Source organism: Myotis myotis, unplaced genomic scaffold (genome assembly GCF_014108235.1).
Source record: "Myotis myotis isolate mMyoMyo1 unplaced genomic scaffold, mMyoMyo1.p scaffold_m19_p_7, whole genome shotgun sequence".
Taxonomy (NCBI): Eukaryota; Metazoa; Chordata; class Mammalia; order Chiroptera; family Vespertilionidae; genus Myotis; species Myotis myotis.
The window spans coordinates 4,101,725-4,119,214 of NW_023416379.1; the positions used below are offsets into that span (position 1 = coordinate 4,101,725).

General features: G+C 45.7%; 1 protein-coding gene across 3 annotated transcripts in view; it reads right to left on the reverse strand.

Annotated features, from left to right (window-relative positions):
* Positions 1–7,233: 7,233 nt before the first annotated feature.
* FNDC1 (fibronectin type III domain containing 1) overlaps positions 7,234–17,490 on the reverse strand; it is a 69,088-nt gene continuing 58,831 nt past the window's right edge. For all 3 annotated transcript variants that reach the window (XM_036317145.1, XM_036317143.1, XM_036317142.1), the window contains 6 exons: positions 17,275–17,383; positions 13,776–13,855; positions 12,326–12,355; positions 11,452–11,613; positions 9,987–10,109; positions 7,234–8,360 (listed from right to left, as the gene is read on the reverse strand). In XM_036317145.1, the coding sequence (XP_036173038.1) occupies positions 8,245–8,360; positions 9,987–10,109; positions 11,452–11,613; positions 12,326–12,355; positions 13,776–13,855; positions 17,275–17,383 (620 nt within the window). In that variant the 3' untranslated portion in view covers positions 7,234–8,244. The remainder of the gene's footprint in view (positions 8,361–9,986; positions 10,110–11,451; positions 11,614–12,325; positions 12,356–13,775; positions 13,856–17,274; positions 17,384–17,490) is intronic.

A 17,490-nucleotide genomic window follows, 5' to 3' on the forward strand; every position in this document is an offset into this window, starting at 1 on the left:
GGAGAGTGAGGTGAGGTTGCTCATCTTTGTCAGCCCTGTCCTCTCCTAAGCACCATGCTTTGGCTTAAAAATTATCTTAGAATTTCCCTTCTTCCCAATTAGACTCTGAGTTTTCAAATTTGGGGACTGGGACTGAAATGCCTAGCAAATTGCTATATGTAAATGTAGGTATTAATAAATAATAAGTGTGATGGAATTTAGCTGAGTTGAACTAAATCAAATCAAATCAAATTGAAATAAATGGTTTATCTCCAATGAAACATCAAAGTAAACACTCAACAGGGAACACACATCCACTCAGAGGCCAAAAATATTTGTAGCAAAAATAAAAACATTCTAGATTTATTTGAGACGATCTCCCAACAAGTTAGTTTAAATTGGCACAGGATTTCCAAAAAATTTCTGTCTGTAGGGTGTCAAAGCATAGGGTCTTGGAGCAAAATGAAACCTAAGCAAAATGAAATGTATTCTGTGGTTGTGCTGTCCTTGGCTGCCGAGTTATCAGCATCATGAAAAGCTGGGAAAGATCATGAGAAACTGATCCTCAGACACTTGGAAATGGATGGTTAGAAACAGGAACGAATTAGCTCACAGAAAGGAGCTGGCACCACAGATCTGCCAGCATCATGAGGGTGGGGTTTCTCTTCCCAAATGTCATTTCTGAGTTAACTGTCTCTTCCCAGAGGCCTTTGCTCCCAGCTCTCCTCAATAGCTTCCAACTCTCCACGCAAAGCAGAGAGGAGATGTTTTGGAGTCTGCTCTGGCGGCTCAAGCAGAATCCCATGGACCTGGGGCTTGAACATCAGATCTTTGCTAGTATTTCTCACCGTCTGGGGGCTGGAAGTCAGGGTGCCCACAAGTCAGGGTGCCCACATGGTCGGGTCCTTTTCCCGGTTCAGCCGCCTTCTGGCTGCGTCCTCCCAGGGCAGGGGAGGAAGGGAGCAAGCCCTCTGGTGTCTTGTCTTCTGAGGGCTCCACCCTCACGAATTAATCACCCTCCAAATGCCCTGTCTCCTGACACCTTCACATTGGGATTAGGGGTTCAACATGTGAATCCTGGAGGCACACCCACAGTCAGCCCATGGCCGAGTGTGGGAAGAGGGGCAGTCTAGCGTTCCTGACCCTTTTGAAGAAGGGACATCAGCAAAGGAGCGGAGGTGAGGTCGCAGAGCTGAGAGTCATTCACAAAAGTCCCTCTTGTCTCTCGGCTGCTCCAGCGCCTTCGCTCACTAATTCAGCCCATAAGACATCGGGGCCATCCATTCCCATGTCACTCAGCACACACTGTTGCCATCTGGTTACCTCTCTTACTTTGCACCTAAGAATTGTGTTGGGGGAGCCTAAGGGATGGGCAAGTCTGTGACTCCTCCCCCTGTTCCTGGTTTTCCTAAGCGTATCCATCAGGGTTCTGTTTCAAGTCTCAAAACCCACCTCAACTTGATGCATGCACAAAAGCTCGGTATTGACCTGCGTGACTGTAAATGTGAATCATTAAATGTTAAGTGCTTAGTGAATTCTCCCGGTGCTCAGGCCCTGCTGAATGCGGGTTGACAATGTTGAAAAAGGGTATACAGGCAGTCTTCACTCAGGGTTTTTTCCAAAAGACATGTATAGTGAAGTTGGTTTTCCTGTAGAAACAGGCATATATAACGTTATAACCCCTCTCTTATATACATACTTTATTCCCACATGGAAGAAATGTAAGAACTCATTTTATGATGGTTTCAAAATTCAGGGGTTTTCTTTAAGGAGGTTCCATCAGCCATATGTGATGAGACATTGGAAAGGTCTTAGAGCATCTTGGTGGCTTTTTTGGGGGGATGAATCTAGAGATGTCTGTTTTGCACCAGTTAGCGTAGCAGAAACAGAGGAAGTATGAATATTTTATAAACTGAGGGCTATCTCTTTAGGCCCAGGTTAGAAGCCACTGAAAATTAGTGAGTTTAGAACTTCAGACTGAATTCAGATTTTTGTTACTCCTCCGTTGCAAAAATGTGGCGTTTGCTTTTATCACAAAGAAAAGGCCATCTTCTTGGCTCCAACTGAATAGAATTCTAGTCAATGAGATATAGGTGGATCATCAGTGTAGGGATCCAGTTTCTATTATCAGATGGATGGCATTGAAACTGAAGAAAGAGGATGTGTAAATGCACTTGAATTTTAATCAAACCCAGAGCATATGAACAATGCTTTCTGAACGATTAATGAGCCCATAACAGTCTAAGCAGTTTATCCACCATAACATGGCAAGTGAAGGAGATCACATGCATTTAGGAACATGCGGTCGGGTTTTCGAGACCAGAGAACTAAGGTACACTGTCGTTCATCAGATAATAGTTGCAATTTATTGAATATTGACTACATGCAAGGCACTAAGTACCTTAAACAAATTATCTTGCTCAGTCCTCACAATGGTCTTCTGAGTAATTATCTCAGTTGCACCCCTGCCTGCTGTGTAACTCTGGGAGTGGGTCTCTCCTGCGTTGGGTTTAGAGCATGCACATGGCCCAGCACGGAGTCTGGCATTCCCTCACCTGTGAGCCGCACATGGTCCAGGTGCTCAGCACGCTACATCCCCGACCTCTCGGCGTTCCAGTTCATGACGGTGTTTCACGTGTCAACTTGACTTGGCTTTTGGCTAACATCATACTTGGCGTTGAAACACCAAAAGCTTTCCTTCTGGAATCAGGAACAAGGCGAAGATGTCTTCTTTCATCAGTATAGAGAGGTCTTTGCAGAGTGATAGGCAAGAAAAAGAAATAAGATGCAAATGGATCGGAAAGGAAGAAATAGAACCGTCCTTTTACATGACCATCTAGACAAGGCAAGAACAGAGACAGAAAGCAGATCAGTTGATGACAGGGGGAGTGGGGGTGCGGGCGGGGGAGGAATTTGTGTGTGTGTGTGTGGGGGGGGTAATGGAACTGTTGTCTGTTTTAATTATAGTGGTGCTTACATGACTATAAATTTGTCAAAATTCAGGAGTGTGCACTATAAATCTTGTGGTACACACACACACAATGGAATATTCAGCCTTTAATAATAAGAAAAACCCTGCCAATTGTGACAACATGAATGAACCCAGAGGACTGAGTAAAATGAGCCAGTCACAGAAGGACACATATCACATGATTCCACTTACCTGTGGAATCTAAAAAAAACTCTTGAAGCAGCGAGGAGAATGGTGGTTGCCAGGGGTTGGGGAGGTGTTAGGAAATGCAGAGGTGTTAGTTTTGGCCATGCAAGACGAGTAAGGCCTAGAGGTCTCCTTACAGCACAGGGCCGGTAGCTAACAATACTGTATTGCACACTTAAAACTTGCTCAGAGGGGAGGTCCTATGTTAAGTGTTCTTATCTCACACACACACAATAATAAATTGAGAGGGTGGGAAGAAACTTTTGAAGGTAATGGGTGTGTTTCTGGTACAGATGGTGGTGATGGTTTCACAGGTATATATACTTATCACATTGTACACATTAATTATATACAGCCTTTTGTATGCCAACCATGCCTCACTAAAATGGTTGGTATGTGTTTTTTTAATTTTTTTAAAAAACACCAAAGAATAAATCTGTACTCAGAAGGGTCCCTGACACTTAGGAAGGACTTAATAAAGTTGTCTGTTACAGATGTACTAGTATATACATGGATGCATTGATAATATTGACCTTGTATTTGAACCATGAACTAGGATACAAGTTATTTTCCACTCACTAATTACACATTACTTCAGAAATATCCCTACTACAGAGAAAGCCCTAAATGTACACCAAGAGGATCTTCTGACTAGTCAACAAGTTCTGTACCACTCAGACCACCATCTGTTCCTCATTAACTAGAACATTCCCAAAGGACAAACAGCATTTTCCAATTCAGCATCAAAAACAGAACGAAGCTGTGGTCACCAAACAAATATTTCCGATACAGCGAGGCAACCCAGAAATGCTGTGAACGGAATTTACCAAGTCTCCGAGCAGCTGGGCTTCGATGAAGCTAGAACAGCAGAGATGTCAGCACCAGAGCAACAAACACACAAAAAGCCCATCACGTAGGTATCACCCCCCAAGCTTTCAAACCAGCCCAGCTTCTCCAGTGCTGTTTTAGTGTAGACTGTGAACGCTGAGGTGCACATGTCCGCACACTGCCTGGCACGGAGGCCACTGACAGCTGTGGAAGTCGAGGAAGGGTGGAGAAATGCTGGGCCATGAAGAGAGCCTGCCGTTGCTTCCAAACATGACCACGTGCTGTGTCCACGCCCCCCACATCCCCTCAGTCTGCATCGGAGCCCACAGGTGCTGAGCCAGACTGGACACGTGGTGCCAGGGAGCTCTGAGCACCCCCCTCCCCCCCACCCCCCGCATGAATCTCGAACGTTTTCTAGAGCAGGACTAGCTCCCATACAGAGCTTGCAGACCCACCTTTGAATCCCCCCTGCCCCCCCCCCACACACTGAATTCCTTGACTTTTTTATCCTGAGCATATCCATCAATTTCCAAACATAACTCAAGTACGAGGAAAACAAACATCTATGAAGTCCTATGTGATGTGATAGTTTTTAACTAGGACTTTGCTTAAACCGTCTTTAAACCCAGGAAAACTCTAACCTAAGGCTGTGCAAACTTTTTCTTACAGGGTAAGATGGTAAATATTTCAGGCCTGTGAACCACATATGGTTTCTGTTGACTAATACTGAGTTTTTTGCTTGTCTGTTTGTTTGGTTTACAGCCCTCTGAAAAGCCATTCTGGGCTCGCAGGCCACGTGAACACAGGCCGGGGCCTCCGGGCACAAGTTTAGACCTTTCTCGTGCTATTTCAGGCTTCTCAGGGACGGACTTCTCCCTGCTTCCCAAGGAGGCTCGCTCCTCGCTGTGCGAGTCACGTGTTCTTTTTCTTGAATCCCCACCTATGCTACTTCTGCCTCTAGAGCTGGCAAACTCGCTGCTTCTTTGAGCCTTTCAAATAGACAAAGGCTTTAGGAAAACGGCCCCATTAATGTCCTCCTGATCTGACACGAAGTGGTTTTCAGGCCCATGGCGTTCTGAAACGTGGCCTCCTGAGTGGACCCGGAGCTGGATGTGGCCACGAGCACTCATGTGAACTGTGACGTAACCACGTTTGGACAGAATTTTGGTAATCGTACCACCTTGGCTCAGAGCCGGTGTTTTTGTTTTGGCTGCTCTATCATCTGGGGTTTGTAGTAATTTCCATCAAAACTTGCAAACACTTTTTTGTTGTTGTTAATCCTCAACTGAGGATATTTTTTCCATTTCTTTCTTTCTTTTCTTTTTTTGAGAGTGGAAGGGAGGGAGAGTGGGGGGAAGAGAGAGAAAAAACACATCGATGTGAGAGAGACACATCTATTGGTTACCTCCCACACGTACCCACATTGGGGGCCAGGAATCTGCAACCCAGGAACGTGCCCTTGACAGGAATCAAACCCACAACCCTTTAGTGCGCAGGCTGATGCTCTGACCACTGAGCACACCGGCCAGGGCACAAACACTTCTTTCTAATAAAAGTGCAGGTTTCTATAATGAAATACAGCCTCCAGTATCACGGGCTTGGTGTTCATTGTTGAGTGAACACCAGGGGATTCCATGTGCTTCTGAGGAGTGAGCAGGAAGCCCTTAGTGTGTGAAAGGAGCAGGGCACATGTCATGTGGTTATGAAGAGTGTGGATCGCGAAGGGAAGAGGCACCTGCTCCTCTGCTGAACGGATCCCCATCTCTCCCAGAGGAGGCCGCGACCAGGCGGCTGTGGGACAGCCCAGCACGCCTGCTTGAGCGCTAATGAATGATTCATACCCAAGGGAACACTCAGGAAATTGCAAACTGCAGGCTCTCCCAGGGGCCTCAGCCTGGAGCCTCTCTCCCTCCAACAGCAATGGTGATGGCCAGCTGGTGGGTGCCAAAGCCAGTTACCTGCTTATTAGAAAAATTCACTTATACTGAAAGACCTTATCTTTATTGAAAGAAGTTTGTTTGAGTGTTAATAAGAGTAAAATATAAGATGATTTTAGACATCCTTCTTTTTAAAAAATCCCCCTTTCATGTACAAGAGCCCCAAAAGCTACTTAAAGATTTCTGTCACTGCACTGGAGAACATATTTGCTAATGTTATCTCCAATAAGGGTTTAACCTCCAACATTTACAGGGAACTCATACAACTTAACAAAAGGAAGATAAACAACCCAATCAAAAAATGGGCAAAGGACCTAAATAGACACTTTTCAAAACAGGACATACAGAAGGCCAAGAGACATATGAAAACATGCTCAAAGTCACTAATCATCCAAGAGGTGAAAGTCAAAATGACAATGAGGTACCATCTCACACCTGTCAGAATGGCTATCATCAACAAATCAACAAATGACAAGTGCTGGAGAGGATGCAGAGAAAAAGGAACCCTCGTGCACTGCTGGTAGGAATGCAGACTGGTGCAGCCACTGTGGAGAACAGTATGGAGTTTCCTCAAAAAACTAAAAGTGGAACTCCCATTTGACCCAGTGATCCCACTTCTAGGAATATATCCCAAGAAACTAGAAACACCAAACAGAAAGGATATATGCATTCCTATGTTCATAGCAGCACAATTTATAGTAGCTAAGATTTGGAAACAGCCTAAGTGCCCATCAGCAGAAGAGTGGATTAAAACACTGTGGTATATCTACACCATGGAATACTATGCTGCTGTAAAAAGGAACTCCTACCATTTGCAACAGCATGGATGGACCTGGAGAGCATTATGCTATTTTGCAAATGAACATGTGAGTAGCACGTGAGCTGGGAGTCTGATCTGCCCTCCTAAGGAATTCTCTATTTTCCCAGCTGTCTGCCTGCTCACACTGTCTCTACTGTTGTTTACTGTGCAAAGGGGATGGTGGGAGCTGAGGGAAGTGTCCTTTATCACAGCCCCAATGCAGCGGCCTGCAAAGTTACTTGTTTGCTTGTAAGTTCTACCTTCACGCCTACACAATACACCAGGCGTCCCCTCAACACAGCGCCGGCCTGCACTGGTTGGCTCCAGGAGCCTGGACTGCATCCCACGTCACATCGTTCATATGAGGGAAACACCAGTGGGCCCAGAAACAGATCCACCTCCAGCCCTGCTTTTCGTACGTGTAAACCTGTCTGAGACAAATCCTTCACTGCGCAGAGCTGCCGGAGGACACGGAGGAGCCAGGCCCGTGGACCGGACACGGTGTTTTAAATAAACTCACGTGTGCTGCGGCGAAGAGGGGTAAGGTGCTTTATTTCAAGAAGTAGACACTGAGACGGGCAGGAGAGGGAAAGGGGTTTCTTTAAGACTGGATTTTCGAATCATTCGGGACCTAAACTCTTAATCTGCAAACATGCTAGGTCTGTCCCCATAGAGACAGCCGTGAGTTTCCACACGGGTGTGGGAGACCGAAGGCACTCCGTCTGCAACGAGTCTGCCACCCTGCGGCAGTACCCCCGCCACCCACAGCTCAGCAGCACGCACAGGAAGGAGGCGTGGCTTTCCTCTGCTGAGAACGCATGCTCTGGACACTTCAGTAAGATGTTCGAAAATGGCACCTTTGCTCCCAAAAGTCCCACACATGTTTCTCTAGTAAACAGGTACAAATTTAGCGATTTTAATCAACGTTCTTGCAGACAAGTGTGGATATGTATATGCATATATACATATATATATCAAAATGAGATTGACCAAGATTTGATACATTTGGTCTAGCAGTGGGTGAGTCCATGGATAAATCTTAAGCAGGATATATTTCCTTGGGTGAGGATTTGAGTAATTCAGTTCTCCTGCAGAGAAAGAGGCCAGGGGCATAACGTCAGCTAGTTTTGGAGGAGTCCGGTGAAAAAAGAGAGCGTGTAGCATCCCATGAAGCCAGCTTCTGCTGTTCTCTGGAGATACCGATGGTCTAGATATTGTGCCTAAGAAGTGTGAAAATCACCCTGAATCAGTGGGCATCCCTGGTAGCTGTGTGCTTTGGTTGTCTCTGGGATGTGCTATTATAAGCAAAACGTGTGGAGAAGCAAACTTAACAGCAACATTGAATCCCGTGTGTGGTCCAGGCCAGGAAGTGGGGCCGAGTCCAGACTGAAGATGCCCCAAATATCCAGTGTCCACCTTGTGGCCTTGCTGACACGGGGCAGAGGGGCTTGGGACAGGCGCCATCTTCCTTTTCCTGCTCAGCCCTCAGTGCGAGTTAGTCCCGGGGGCCGGGCAGGGCGAGCTTTCCTCAGCTCGTCCTGTGGTTACCACTTCCCTGGGATGGAGACGCCACACTCATACCAGCCCACGTAGTAATAGGGGGTCCCAAAACCAATGTTGCCAAAGCGGACAGGCTCCTGGCGATACTGGCGGTAGTAGCCTGGAACGGGAAAAGGAAAAAGAGGAGAGAAATGTGTCTGTGATACTGCCATTTATAGTAAGAAATATGTATTTGGTCTTTATCCCTGTTCCCGGCACAGCGTTCCTAAAATCCATGAGGTTTCCTAAGTGATAAGAGCAATAAAGGAGTCCTGATATTGGTAACAAACCCCTTTCAACCACACCTGTCAATGTTAGTAAGGTGACTTTGGAAAAGCACTTACACCTGTATATAGGGTGTCTCCCCAAAACGTGTACATGTTTTAACAGCGGATAGCTCAATTTTGAAAATGGGATGTATTTTAATAAACACTGCCTTTATAATTATTCAAAGTGTGCGTACACATTTGTTGGGACACCCTATCTTTAATGTTTATTTTGATGGTTAATTTTCTGTATTCAATTTGGCTAGGCTATGGGACCCAGATATTTGGTCAACTATTATTCAGGTCTTTCTGTGAATGTGTGTTTTAGATGAAATTAACATTTAAATCGCAAGACTTTGAGTAAAATAGGTTACCCTTCATATGGTGGGTGGGCCTCATCCAATCAGTTAAAGGCCCTAAAGAAACTTCCTTCCCGTGAAGAGGACAGTGTTCTGCCAGCGACTCACATGGAAACAGACTCTCCCGGGTCTCCAGCCTGCTGGCCCCCGCAGATTCCGGGCTTGCCGGCCTCTACCATCATATGAGGCAATTCCTTGAAATAAGCACCTCTCTCCCTTTTTCTCTCCCTCCCCCCGCCCCCTCCACCCCCGCACTGGTTTTGTTTTTCTGGAGAACCCTAATACACTTATTTTATTGTTTTATGTATTTTATTGTATTTTACTTCTTTGAAAATGAATAATTTTGTACCATTTTCTTCCCCGAGCTAAAAATGTCAATGGATCAGAACACATCTCATGTCTTGAAAATGCCAGATTGTTGAGAACTGAGTGCATAATGGGGAAAAGAGCTGGACTTCATTCAGTTCTGATTGTTTGTTTGTTGGGGGAGTAAGTAACATATTGCAGGGTGAATACACTAGTGAATACACTAGTTCCCACCTTAAAACAGCCATCATCAAATAGCTGATACACTGTCTCCTGAAGCAGGTCACGGTTGTTTTGCACTTGTTTATTTTTCTCTTCCTTACTGTTCCTGCCATTCTCCCCACAAAGGCCCTCCACTCTGTGTGTGTCTAGGCCTCTTTTTTGACTCTGTCTCTTCCAAAAACCTTCCCCAACAGTGTCCGATGGCCGGCCTCCCTCATATCAGACAGTGGCTGTAATCTGCACAATCGCCTGACAACAGGACGACCATGTGACATAACTCTGTCACTATCTACAGTTTAAGTTGTACCTGTTAGTTGCCTTTCAGATACTTAGCTTCTCTTTCTGGTCATGGACCATCTTCCTGAGAGTAGGGATGAGGTCTTATATTCCACTGAGCTCTTCTTTCCCTAGGCTTACCCAACTCCAGCACACAGTAGGTGTATTTTGTTAATGTTTGATTGTCATGAGCTATAATGCTACCAACAACCTGTCATCAAGCAGTACACCAAAGCCAGGGCCATGGTGAACTTTCTCCCCATATCAGTCCTCCTCTCTCACCCCCAGTGGAATATGCCAGATCTGTGTTCTCATTACCTTGAATGCTAGGGAGGGCCTCTATGTAGGAGTGAGGCCCCGTTCTCCCATCCAGGTGTGAATCCACAAATTGGCAATGGTCTTCACCTCTTCCCCAGCTGTCTCCGATGCTGTAGAATGTGTCTTCATGGAGGAATAAGATAAGTCAGTGACTGTTCAAAAAGTGCCGCAGATGGTTTAGGAGTCTGCCTGGGCTTTGGAGACTATTTGAAGTGGGTACATTACTCAACTCTGTGTGTCATACTTTCCATGTTTGAAACTTGGTGATAATGGTACCAACCCATAAGTGTTTAAGGTGTCAGAGATCATGTATGTTAAATACTTAACAAGTGTTCACCAACTGGAAACCATTACAGGCAGTTTCAGACTATAAATGGTATACTTTTTTAATCGTTGGTTTTTAAAAAAAGAACAGATGAAACTAATCTAGTCTAGAGGCTGCGTTGTGAAAGGTACAAAGACCTATAAAAATAGAAGAACCTATTTTCATTTATAACTAGTAGAGTGTGTGTCAGTGGCATGAGGCACTGTCCGTGGTGCTGAAACACAGCTGCACAGTAGGACAAAGTTGTTTTTCTCAACCCTGGGATGCTGCAGGCTGTGCACCTCTCCTAGGAATTCCGAATCACAGAAGGAGAAGGGCAGAGAGACACAGACAGTGAGTGTCGGGAGAGGCATACACACTGAGAAACTGCCAGCGTGGAGGACTGTAAGGGAGATTTTGTTTTGACATTATCTTGACATGATGCCACTAGCAAGAAAAAACAAACAACAACAAAAAAACCCATAATAAAATATAGAGCAGCTGGGGAAAAATTGAAAAATGTATTTACTAAAAATTGTGCAAATTTTGAAATAAAAAAAATTTGGGGTCTGGGTGGAGGCAGGCAAAGGGTGGGAAAGGGGACATGTGTAATAGTGTCAACAATAAAAATAAAGGGAAAAACTCAAAAAAAAAACCCAAAAAATAAATTAAAAAAAATTTGCGTAGGTGAATGAGGCAAAGCCAGCTGGGTCAAATGGCATTTTGGAATGTTAGTAGGTCAAAGTGCGTGTTATCCTTTGTTTTACTCCCCACCCATGATGAAGACGATGTAATTTTTATTTGGAAAAGATGGTACTGATAATGCATGTTTTACCATCTGTGTCTTTTTCTCTGTAAAGTAGCAGGAAACGAAGGGAGTGTTTTCCTCAATACTTCCAGCTTATACTCATACGTGTTATTGCGTTAACAGAAAAAACTGGCCTTTAAATTTATGTCAGAATTCCTAAAAGGTAGATTTAAAACATGTATCTTTCTGGGTGCCAGTGTAGGAACGAATCACCCTAAAACAGAGCCTGCCAAGCTGGTTTGTATTTGAGCTAAACCTAAATATATCTTCACACACCTGCTATGTCAAGTGAGTAGCTCATAAAATAAAAATTCTTCCTACCCTCCCATAGCCAACCAGCCTCAAAGACCTACCTTTCAGGTTGTCACTGAGGTAGATCTTGTACCGCAGTGAGTTACAGAGAATGACGCCCACAAACTTTCTGTACCACGTCCGCTTCACATACTGCCGGCCGTGGCAGTCCGTGTAGTCAGGGTTGTGTTTGAAAGCAAATGGGATCCAGATGGGCTCTCCGCCTTGACAACAAAAACACACCAGGACATGGCGCTCCAGTGTTTATTCTCGCACAAGTACCAGAGATCTGACTTATTTGCTGGGCCTTCTTTCTCAAGGCTTCCCTGAGCAAAGCTTTCCCACCTCCCAGTGGGCATCCTCTTTCTCTTTCCTTTGCCTTCTTAGGACTGAAACACAGCTGTGGAGTTCCTTTTACTCAAACATAGTGTAGAGATTCTCAGAGCAAGAAAAAGGCATTATGGGAAATAAGCTATAGAGGCCAAGTTGATCTTGCAAGGCATGCCATCCTACCCCCCACCAGGTCCCTCTGCCTAGACTCCTACTGTTCTTGTCACTCAGAAGACCCGTCCTGAACTTGAGCAATAGAGCTTTCTCAGGTTATTTAAAAACAAAGTAAAATTTTGTTATACACTTAATGCATTTTGCTACCTTTTCAAATATTTAAAATATTCAAAGGGGTTTGAATGAAAATAAACTTATCTGTTCTCAGAGAGCTTGGCCACCCATAATGGTTTTTTATCGATGTTGGCTGCTATTAAAAAATTCCCAGATCACTTTTCCCTGGATTAGGATGAAGGGAGTAAAGAAACCACCAATGTTGTCCTAATATTATAAAAATGCAAAAATGGTCCAGCACTTGTAATTGTAACAATCTCATAGTCAGTCTTCAACATGATTGCTCAAATATGGAGTTTATCAAGAAGACAGACTTACCTGGTGGCCTCACAACAAGCAGAGGGTTGTCTGTAGAATGAAAAAAAAAATGACTCCATTATCACATTTCACAACCATGCCAGGACTTACATGTGTATTATAACCAAGAGTGCTAACCCAACTGGAGTAGCAAAGAAAAAATATACGGTTTCTTTGTCAAAGGCCAACATTTTTGTTAGTTTTTATTTTCTGAGCACTTCCTTTTGAGAAATACTTCATTATTTTTATAGAAGTTGTGGGTCTCTGAATACTTTGACACTGGGTACCACAAAATAATGAAATGAAATACTCATTATGTTTTAAAACGTGTCCATCTTGGGAAAACAGGTTGGTGGTTTCTTAAAAAGGTAAACATGCACCTACTGTACAATCCACCCTTTGCGGCCTTGAGATCTTACCCAAGAGAAATTAAAACATGTCCCAGAAAACACTTTTATACATGAATGCCCACAGCAGCTTTATTTTTCATAGTCAAAAAGCAGAAACAGCCCAATGTCTGCCAGCAGGTGAGTGGAGAAGCTCACTGCGGTGCAGCCGCCGTGCAAGGAATGCTGCTGAGTAATAAACGAGAATGAGCTACACATGTGCCTTCCTACCCTCAGATTTCAGACATCAGGTTCTTGATAGATGCTTAAATGTGAATAATTTGGTTTTCTTCTTATAGATTTTTATCATGTTGATCCTGAAAGTTGCCAAAAGTCCATTTTCTTTTTAGGAAATGTAGCCATAAATATAGACACATTCCCTACGTTAGCACATTAACCACTGATAATGGCTTCTTCTTGATTACTAATGAGAAACACACTTCTTAGATGAAATAGGTGAAAATGCTGTTGAGGTCCTTCACCTACATTTCCAGTATAGAGCATATTCTCAGAAAGATTTCATTTTCTTCTCCATGTTTCGATGCAGTAGGCAGGAGGCAGCGGATCAATGATTCCCCCTCATCATTCATGTTTCTCTCTCTCTATTTCTCTCCCTTCCTCTCTGAAATCAATACAAATATATTTTTTAAAAAGAAAAGAAAAATCTTAAACAATTAAATAAGCATCTTAGAGACGTAACTCATTGTTAGAAGCAGCTGCCTCTCAGGCCGCAGGCTAGTTATGCTCTTCAGCTGTTTGCAATGAAAAAATCACCTCTGCCACGAAATCTTTTGCAGAGAGATTCAGACTACCTTTCCTGCATGGCTGAGAACTAGATCCCCATTTTCACTGGAATTTGACCTTTCCATTTTCCAGGCAGTTCCAAAAAAGACTACTTTGAATATTATTGTCCATGTTTTAACCTAGCAGAAAGTGATGTTTATTTAATAAAGCAATAGCCAATATGAATTCAGTAAATAGAAAAGTTAGGATTCTAATTTTCCAGTTTTTATTCTATTGCAGTCATTATTCCAAATTATTTGTTTTTGAGAAAAGGGAGAAATGAGAAGTGAAGGCATCCGTACCTGACTCCGTGACAAATGAGACCGACGGGCTGATGGGTCCATAGCCCTGAGGGTTCTTGGCTTGAACTTTAAAATAATACCTGAAATGGGAAGAAAACGCTTGCTGAGAGAGACCCTTGTCTAACTTCTGGAATAAGACAGACTTCCTAACTCCTTACTCTGTAGCAGACTTTGAGTCCTATTTTTTTTTGTTTTTACTAATGCACACATCCCTGCTATTTCTTCATTGTTCTCTGAATTTTCTCATTTTCTAATAACTTTTCAAAATAATACAATGAACAGCATAGACCTGTGGCCACTGGGAGCAGACGGGGTGTCACTGAGAGAGTGTGTCCCTTAGGGCACCCGGTGGTTCTGCCGTGAAACTGGGCCCTGGGAGGAACCTCCTCTTGTCCTGCTCGGGCCCAGCTGGAGGGCCGGGCCCTGGAGGGCGCCGCTGGGCTCCGCGTGGAAGAGCAGGCTGTGTGGCCCACCATGACCGCGGGCAGAGAGGGAGAACTGGTCCAGAGGTGGAGTCCAGAGGCAACCAACGTGTTTTGGTTGCATGACAAGCGCTGTGGTTGGCTCGGAAGCCTTAGAAGAGTTTCGAGCTTCTGCGCCTCCAGGAGAGAGGAGCGAGTCCAGGAAGGGATGGGGAGCAGGCCTGGAGAACTTCTCGAGGATTCTCCTTGGTCTTGGAACAGAGAATGGGCAGCAAGCACATCAGCTCGTCCACCTGGAGGGAGGCTGCTAGGCTCCCGGGGGTGGGAGTCCCGGGACATCTTGCTTTGCTCTCTTGGGAGCTACAGGATGAAAGTGGTGGCTGGAGAGACTGGGGCCCAGCACCACCTAGTCCTCACTCCGTCTCTGTGAAGCTCTGTGTGTCCCTCCCCCGTGCCCTCCTGGGCTACTGCAGGCGAGGAAGGGGTACATCCTGCGAGTGTGGCTCTGCACCGCTTTGGAGAGTTCATGGCGAGCCTTTCCCTGTGGCTCTGACTAAGAGGAGTCACACTTCATTCCAGAATTCTTCGTCAGGCGCACAGATTACATGTGCTGATGAAAAGGCACTGGGTTTTAAAGGTGAATTACTGACATGCGGAGAGCAAAGGCTGTGTCCTGGCTCCACGCTTCCGAGCGTCTGTGATCACCAAGGAGCCCTCGGCCTCACAGTTACAGACAGGACGTGATTTTGTGTCTGATGAAACAGAGCTGGTCAAAATGGCTGAGCTGATGAAGCCACCCAGTAAAATTAGTCTTCTTTGAAGCCTTTTAAGAAAGTCATTCACGTCTCCTTAAGGGGAGAATCCTTTCTAAGTCTCATTTGAGAAAAAGATGCACAATTGAGAACACACGTCTCCAGATGTCACGCTGCTCAGCAGTTCACGCTTTCCCAGTGGTGTGTGCTTCCGTGGGTGGCTGCGGAGGAATCTAAGGCGAAACTGCAGCTGGCCAAGTGGTGGGTCTGGCTGTTGTGATTCTGGTCAAACTTTACAGATACTTTCTTTTTTCCTTAAGAAAAAGGAAATGAAAGCCCAAGGGAACTACAGGACGTCACCCAAGGGATGGCACATTCTGAGGCTACAGGGGACATTCCTCCTGACTGTTTCTTGAGTCACCACCGGAGCCGCCTGATGCCCCTTCCCCAAGCTCCGTGCTCAGCTGTGCACCGAGGAGACGCCAGTCCCCGAAGGGGAGCTAGTCTAGTGATTCTGTTGCATCAGCAGGTCTCCCTCTGACACCTCAGCATCTCCAGACCCACCATCCCGGCGCATCATCATTCCATCCTCCGCAAAGCCACGTGGCCCAACTCCAAAGACATGCTTCCACTTGAACTTCACCTACTGTGTCCACGTAAATTAAATACGCTGCGCTGAAAAGCAACCTGGAATTATGAAGAAAGTGAAGCTCCTATTTTCAAAAAACACATGAAGCTTTTGCTATGAGCTGAAATATACATTTATACTCTGAAGAGTGTCTGCCTTGCCCAAGTAGCAGGTGCGATCCATGCCTTGCCACCTTACATAGGCTTTGGCCCTGCTTTTGAATCGACTCCACAGTGACAAATCATCGGACTTTATGGATTAAAATACGCGCTCCGGAAAGTGAGCTGGTAGAGCTGGTGAATATGCCCATGCGAAGTCAAACCCAAGACTCGGCGATGAAGAGCCACAGCTGCGTTTACACTCTGGCTCCTCTGCATCCATGGCTTCTTGTGTCTCCGATTTGGGGGACCCTGAGGGTGGCGTCTGGGAAGCCTGGGGACAGCGATGAGGTAGGAAGCACTGGGCTCCTAAAGGGAGACCCCCAGAGACTTGCTAGTCCCCCACTTCTCTTCCTCCTCCTTAGGGTCACTCAGGGGAAAAGCATCCTCCCATCACAGCGTTTCCCTGGCCCAGAGAGTCTGGCAGCTGTTCAGAAACCCATGTGGAAGAAGGCACAGTGCTCGCATCCTGGGCAGCACTCCCCATCAGAACGAATGGCCGGGAAGGCACCCTGGGGAGGCCACAATAGCAGCTGCTGTTCCGGTCTGTCCACCAGGCAGCTGACCGTGGGTGGACAGTAGGACAGAAGGCCCCAGGGGCTCCGCAGGCCCTCTGGGACCAGCGTCTAGCCTCCAGCCTTCTCACCCCTCCTGCCTTATTGGCCTCCTTTCCTACCTAGAACGCACCGTCTTTTTGAGCAAACTTTCTGCCTGGAACAACCTGGCCTTGCCCCACCCTCCTTCTCCTGGTTAATGGCATCTTAAACCGATTTTTAGGCATGAAAACCACTGGCCCTGGTGGGAGCACTGGCCAACACCACGCACCAGGGAGCGCTGTTTCTCCCCAGAGAGCTGGTTTGCAGGCACACTACTGCTCGGCCATCCGTGCTCGTGCTTCACCATGTTCACCCACCAGGGAAGCTTTCCTGACGGTCATCACCTTCAAAAATATAGAAGCAGAAAGGCATACTCCCCTGCTCTGTACCCTGGGAATACATCTTGCATTTTTCACATTGAGGCTGTAAACTCTGGCTCCCAGATGGCCCTCTGCCCAGCCAGCACTTGCCTGGTGTAGAAAGACATGGTTGTAACCTATTTTAATTCCTGGAATGATATAAACTTCTACATCATAGAGTTTGAGTACCAGTGAATTAAAACGTTTAGCAATGGCTGCTCCGTTGATGTCACATGTGGAGGGTGTGCCGTCTAACGCCGCCACATGGGTGATGACAAAAGGATCACTTCCTTTTCAGTACAGAATATCTTTGCTTACCCAGTGGTAGGCAGTGTTGAGTCTCTGGAAACCAGGGAACAAAATGTCCACACAATAGACTAACAATTCCAGTAACCACAGTAACTTCTTCCAAGGAAACTACCTGTCCTATCTAAGTGTCCATGGATACGCTATGGGAACTAAAGAGGATGCAAAGGAAATCATAAAAACATTTTGGCTGGGTTTTTTCCTTTGCAGCCCAAGGATACCTGTCACTGTGTCCACAGGTCTCATTGTTTGGTTTTGCAGTGACTGCCATGCCCTACCTTGTGTTTGGCTTCAGGTTCTCAATGGGCAAATGAGTGACCGTCGAAGCCTGGGTGGACCACTTGTTCCTGATGAAGTCTTCGTAGGATGCGCTGTAAACCAAGTAGCCTGCGTGTGGGAAGAAGGAAGAACCCAGTGAGTGTGAAGGAACCACGCCCCGCAAAAGGTGTAACCCTGGAGGAGGGCTAAGTATCTTGTTCAAGTTCATTCATTAA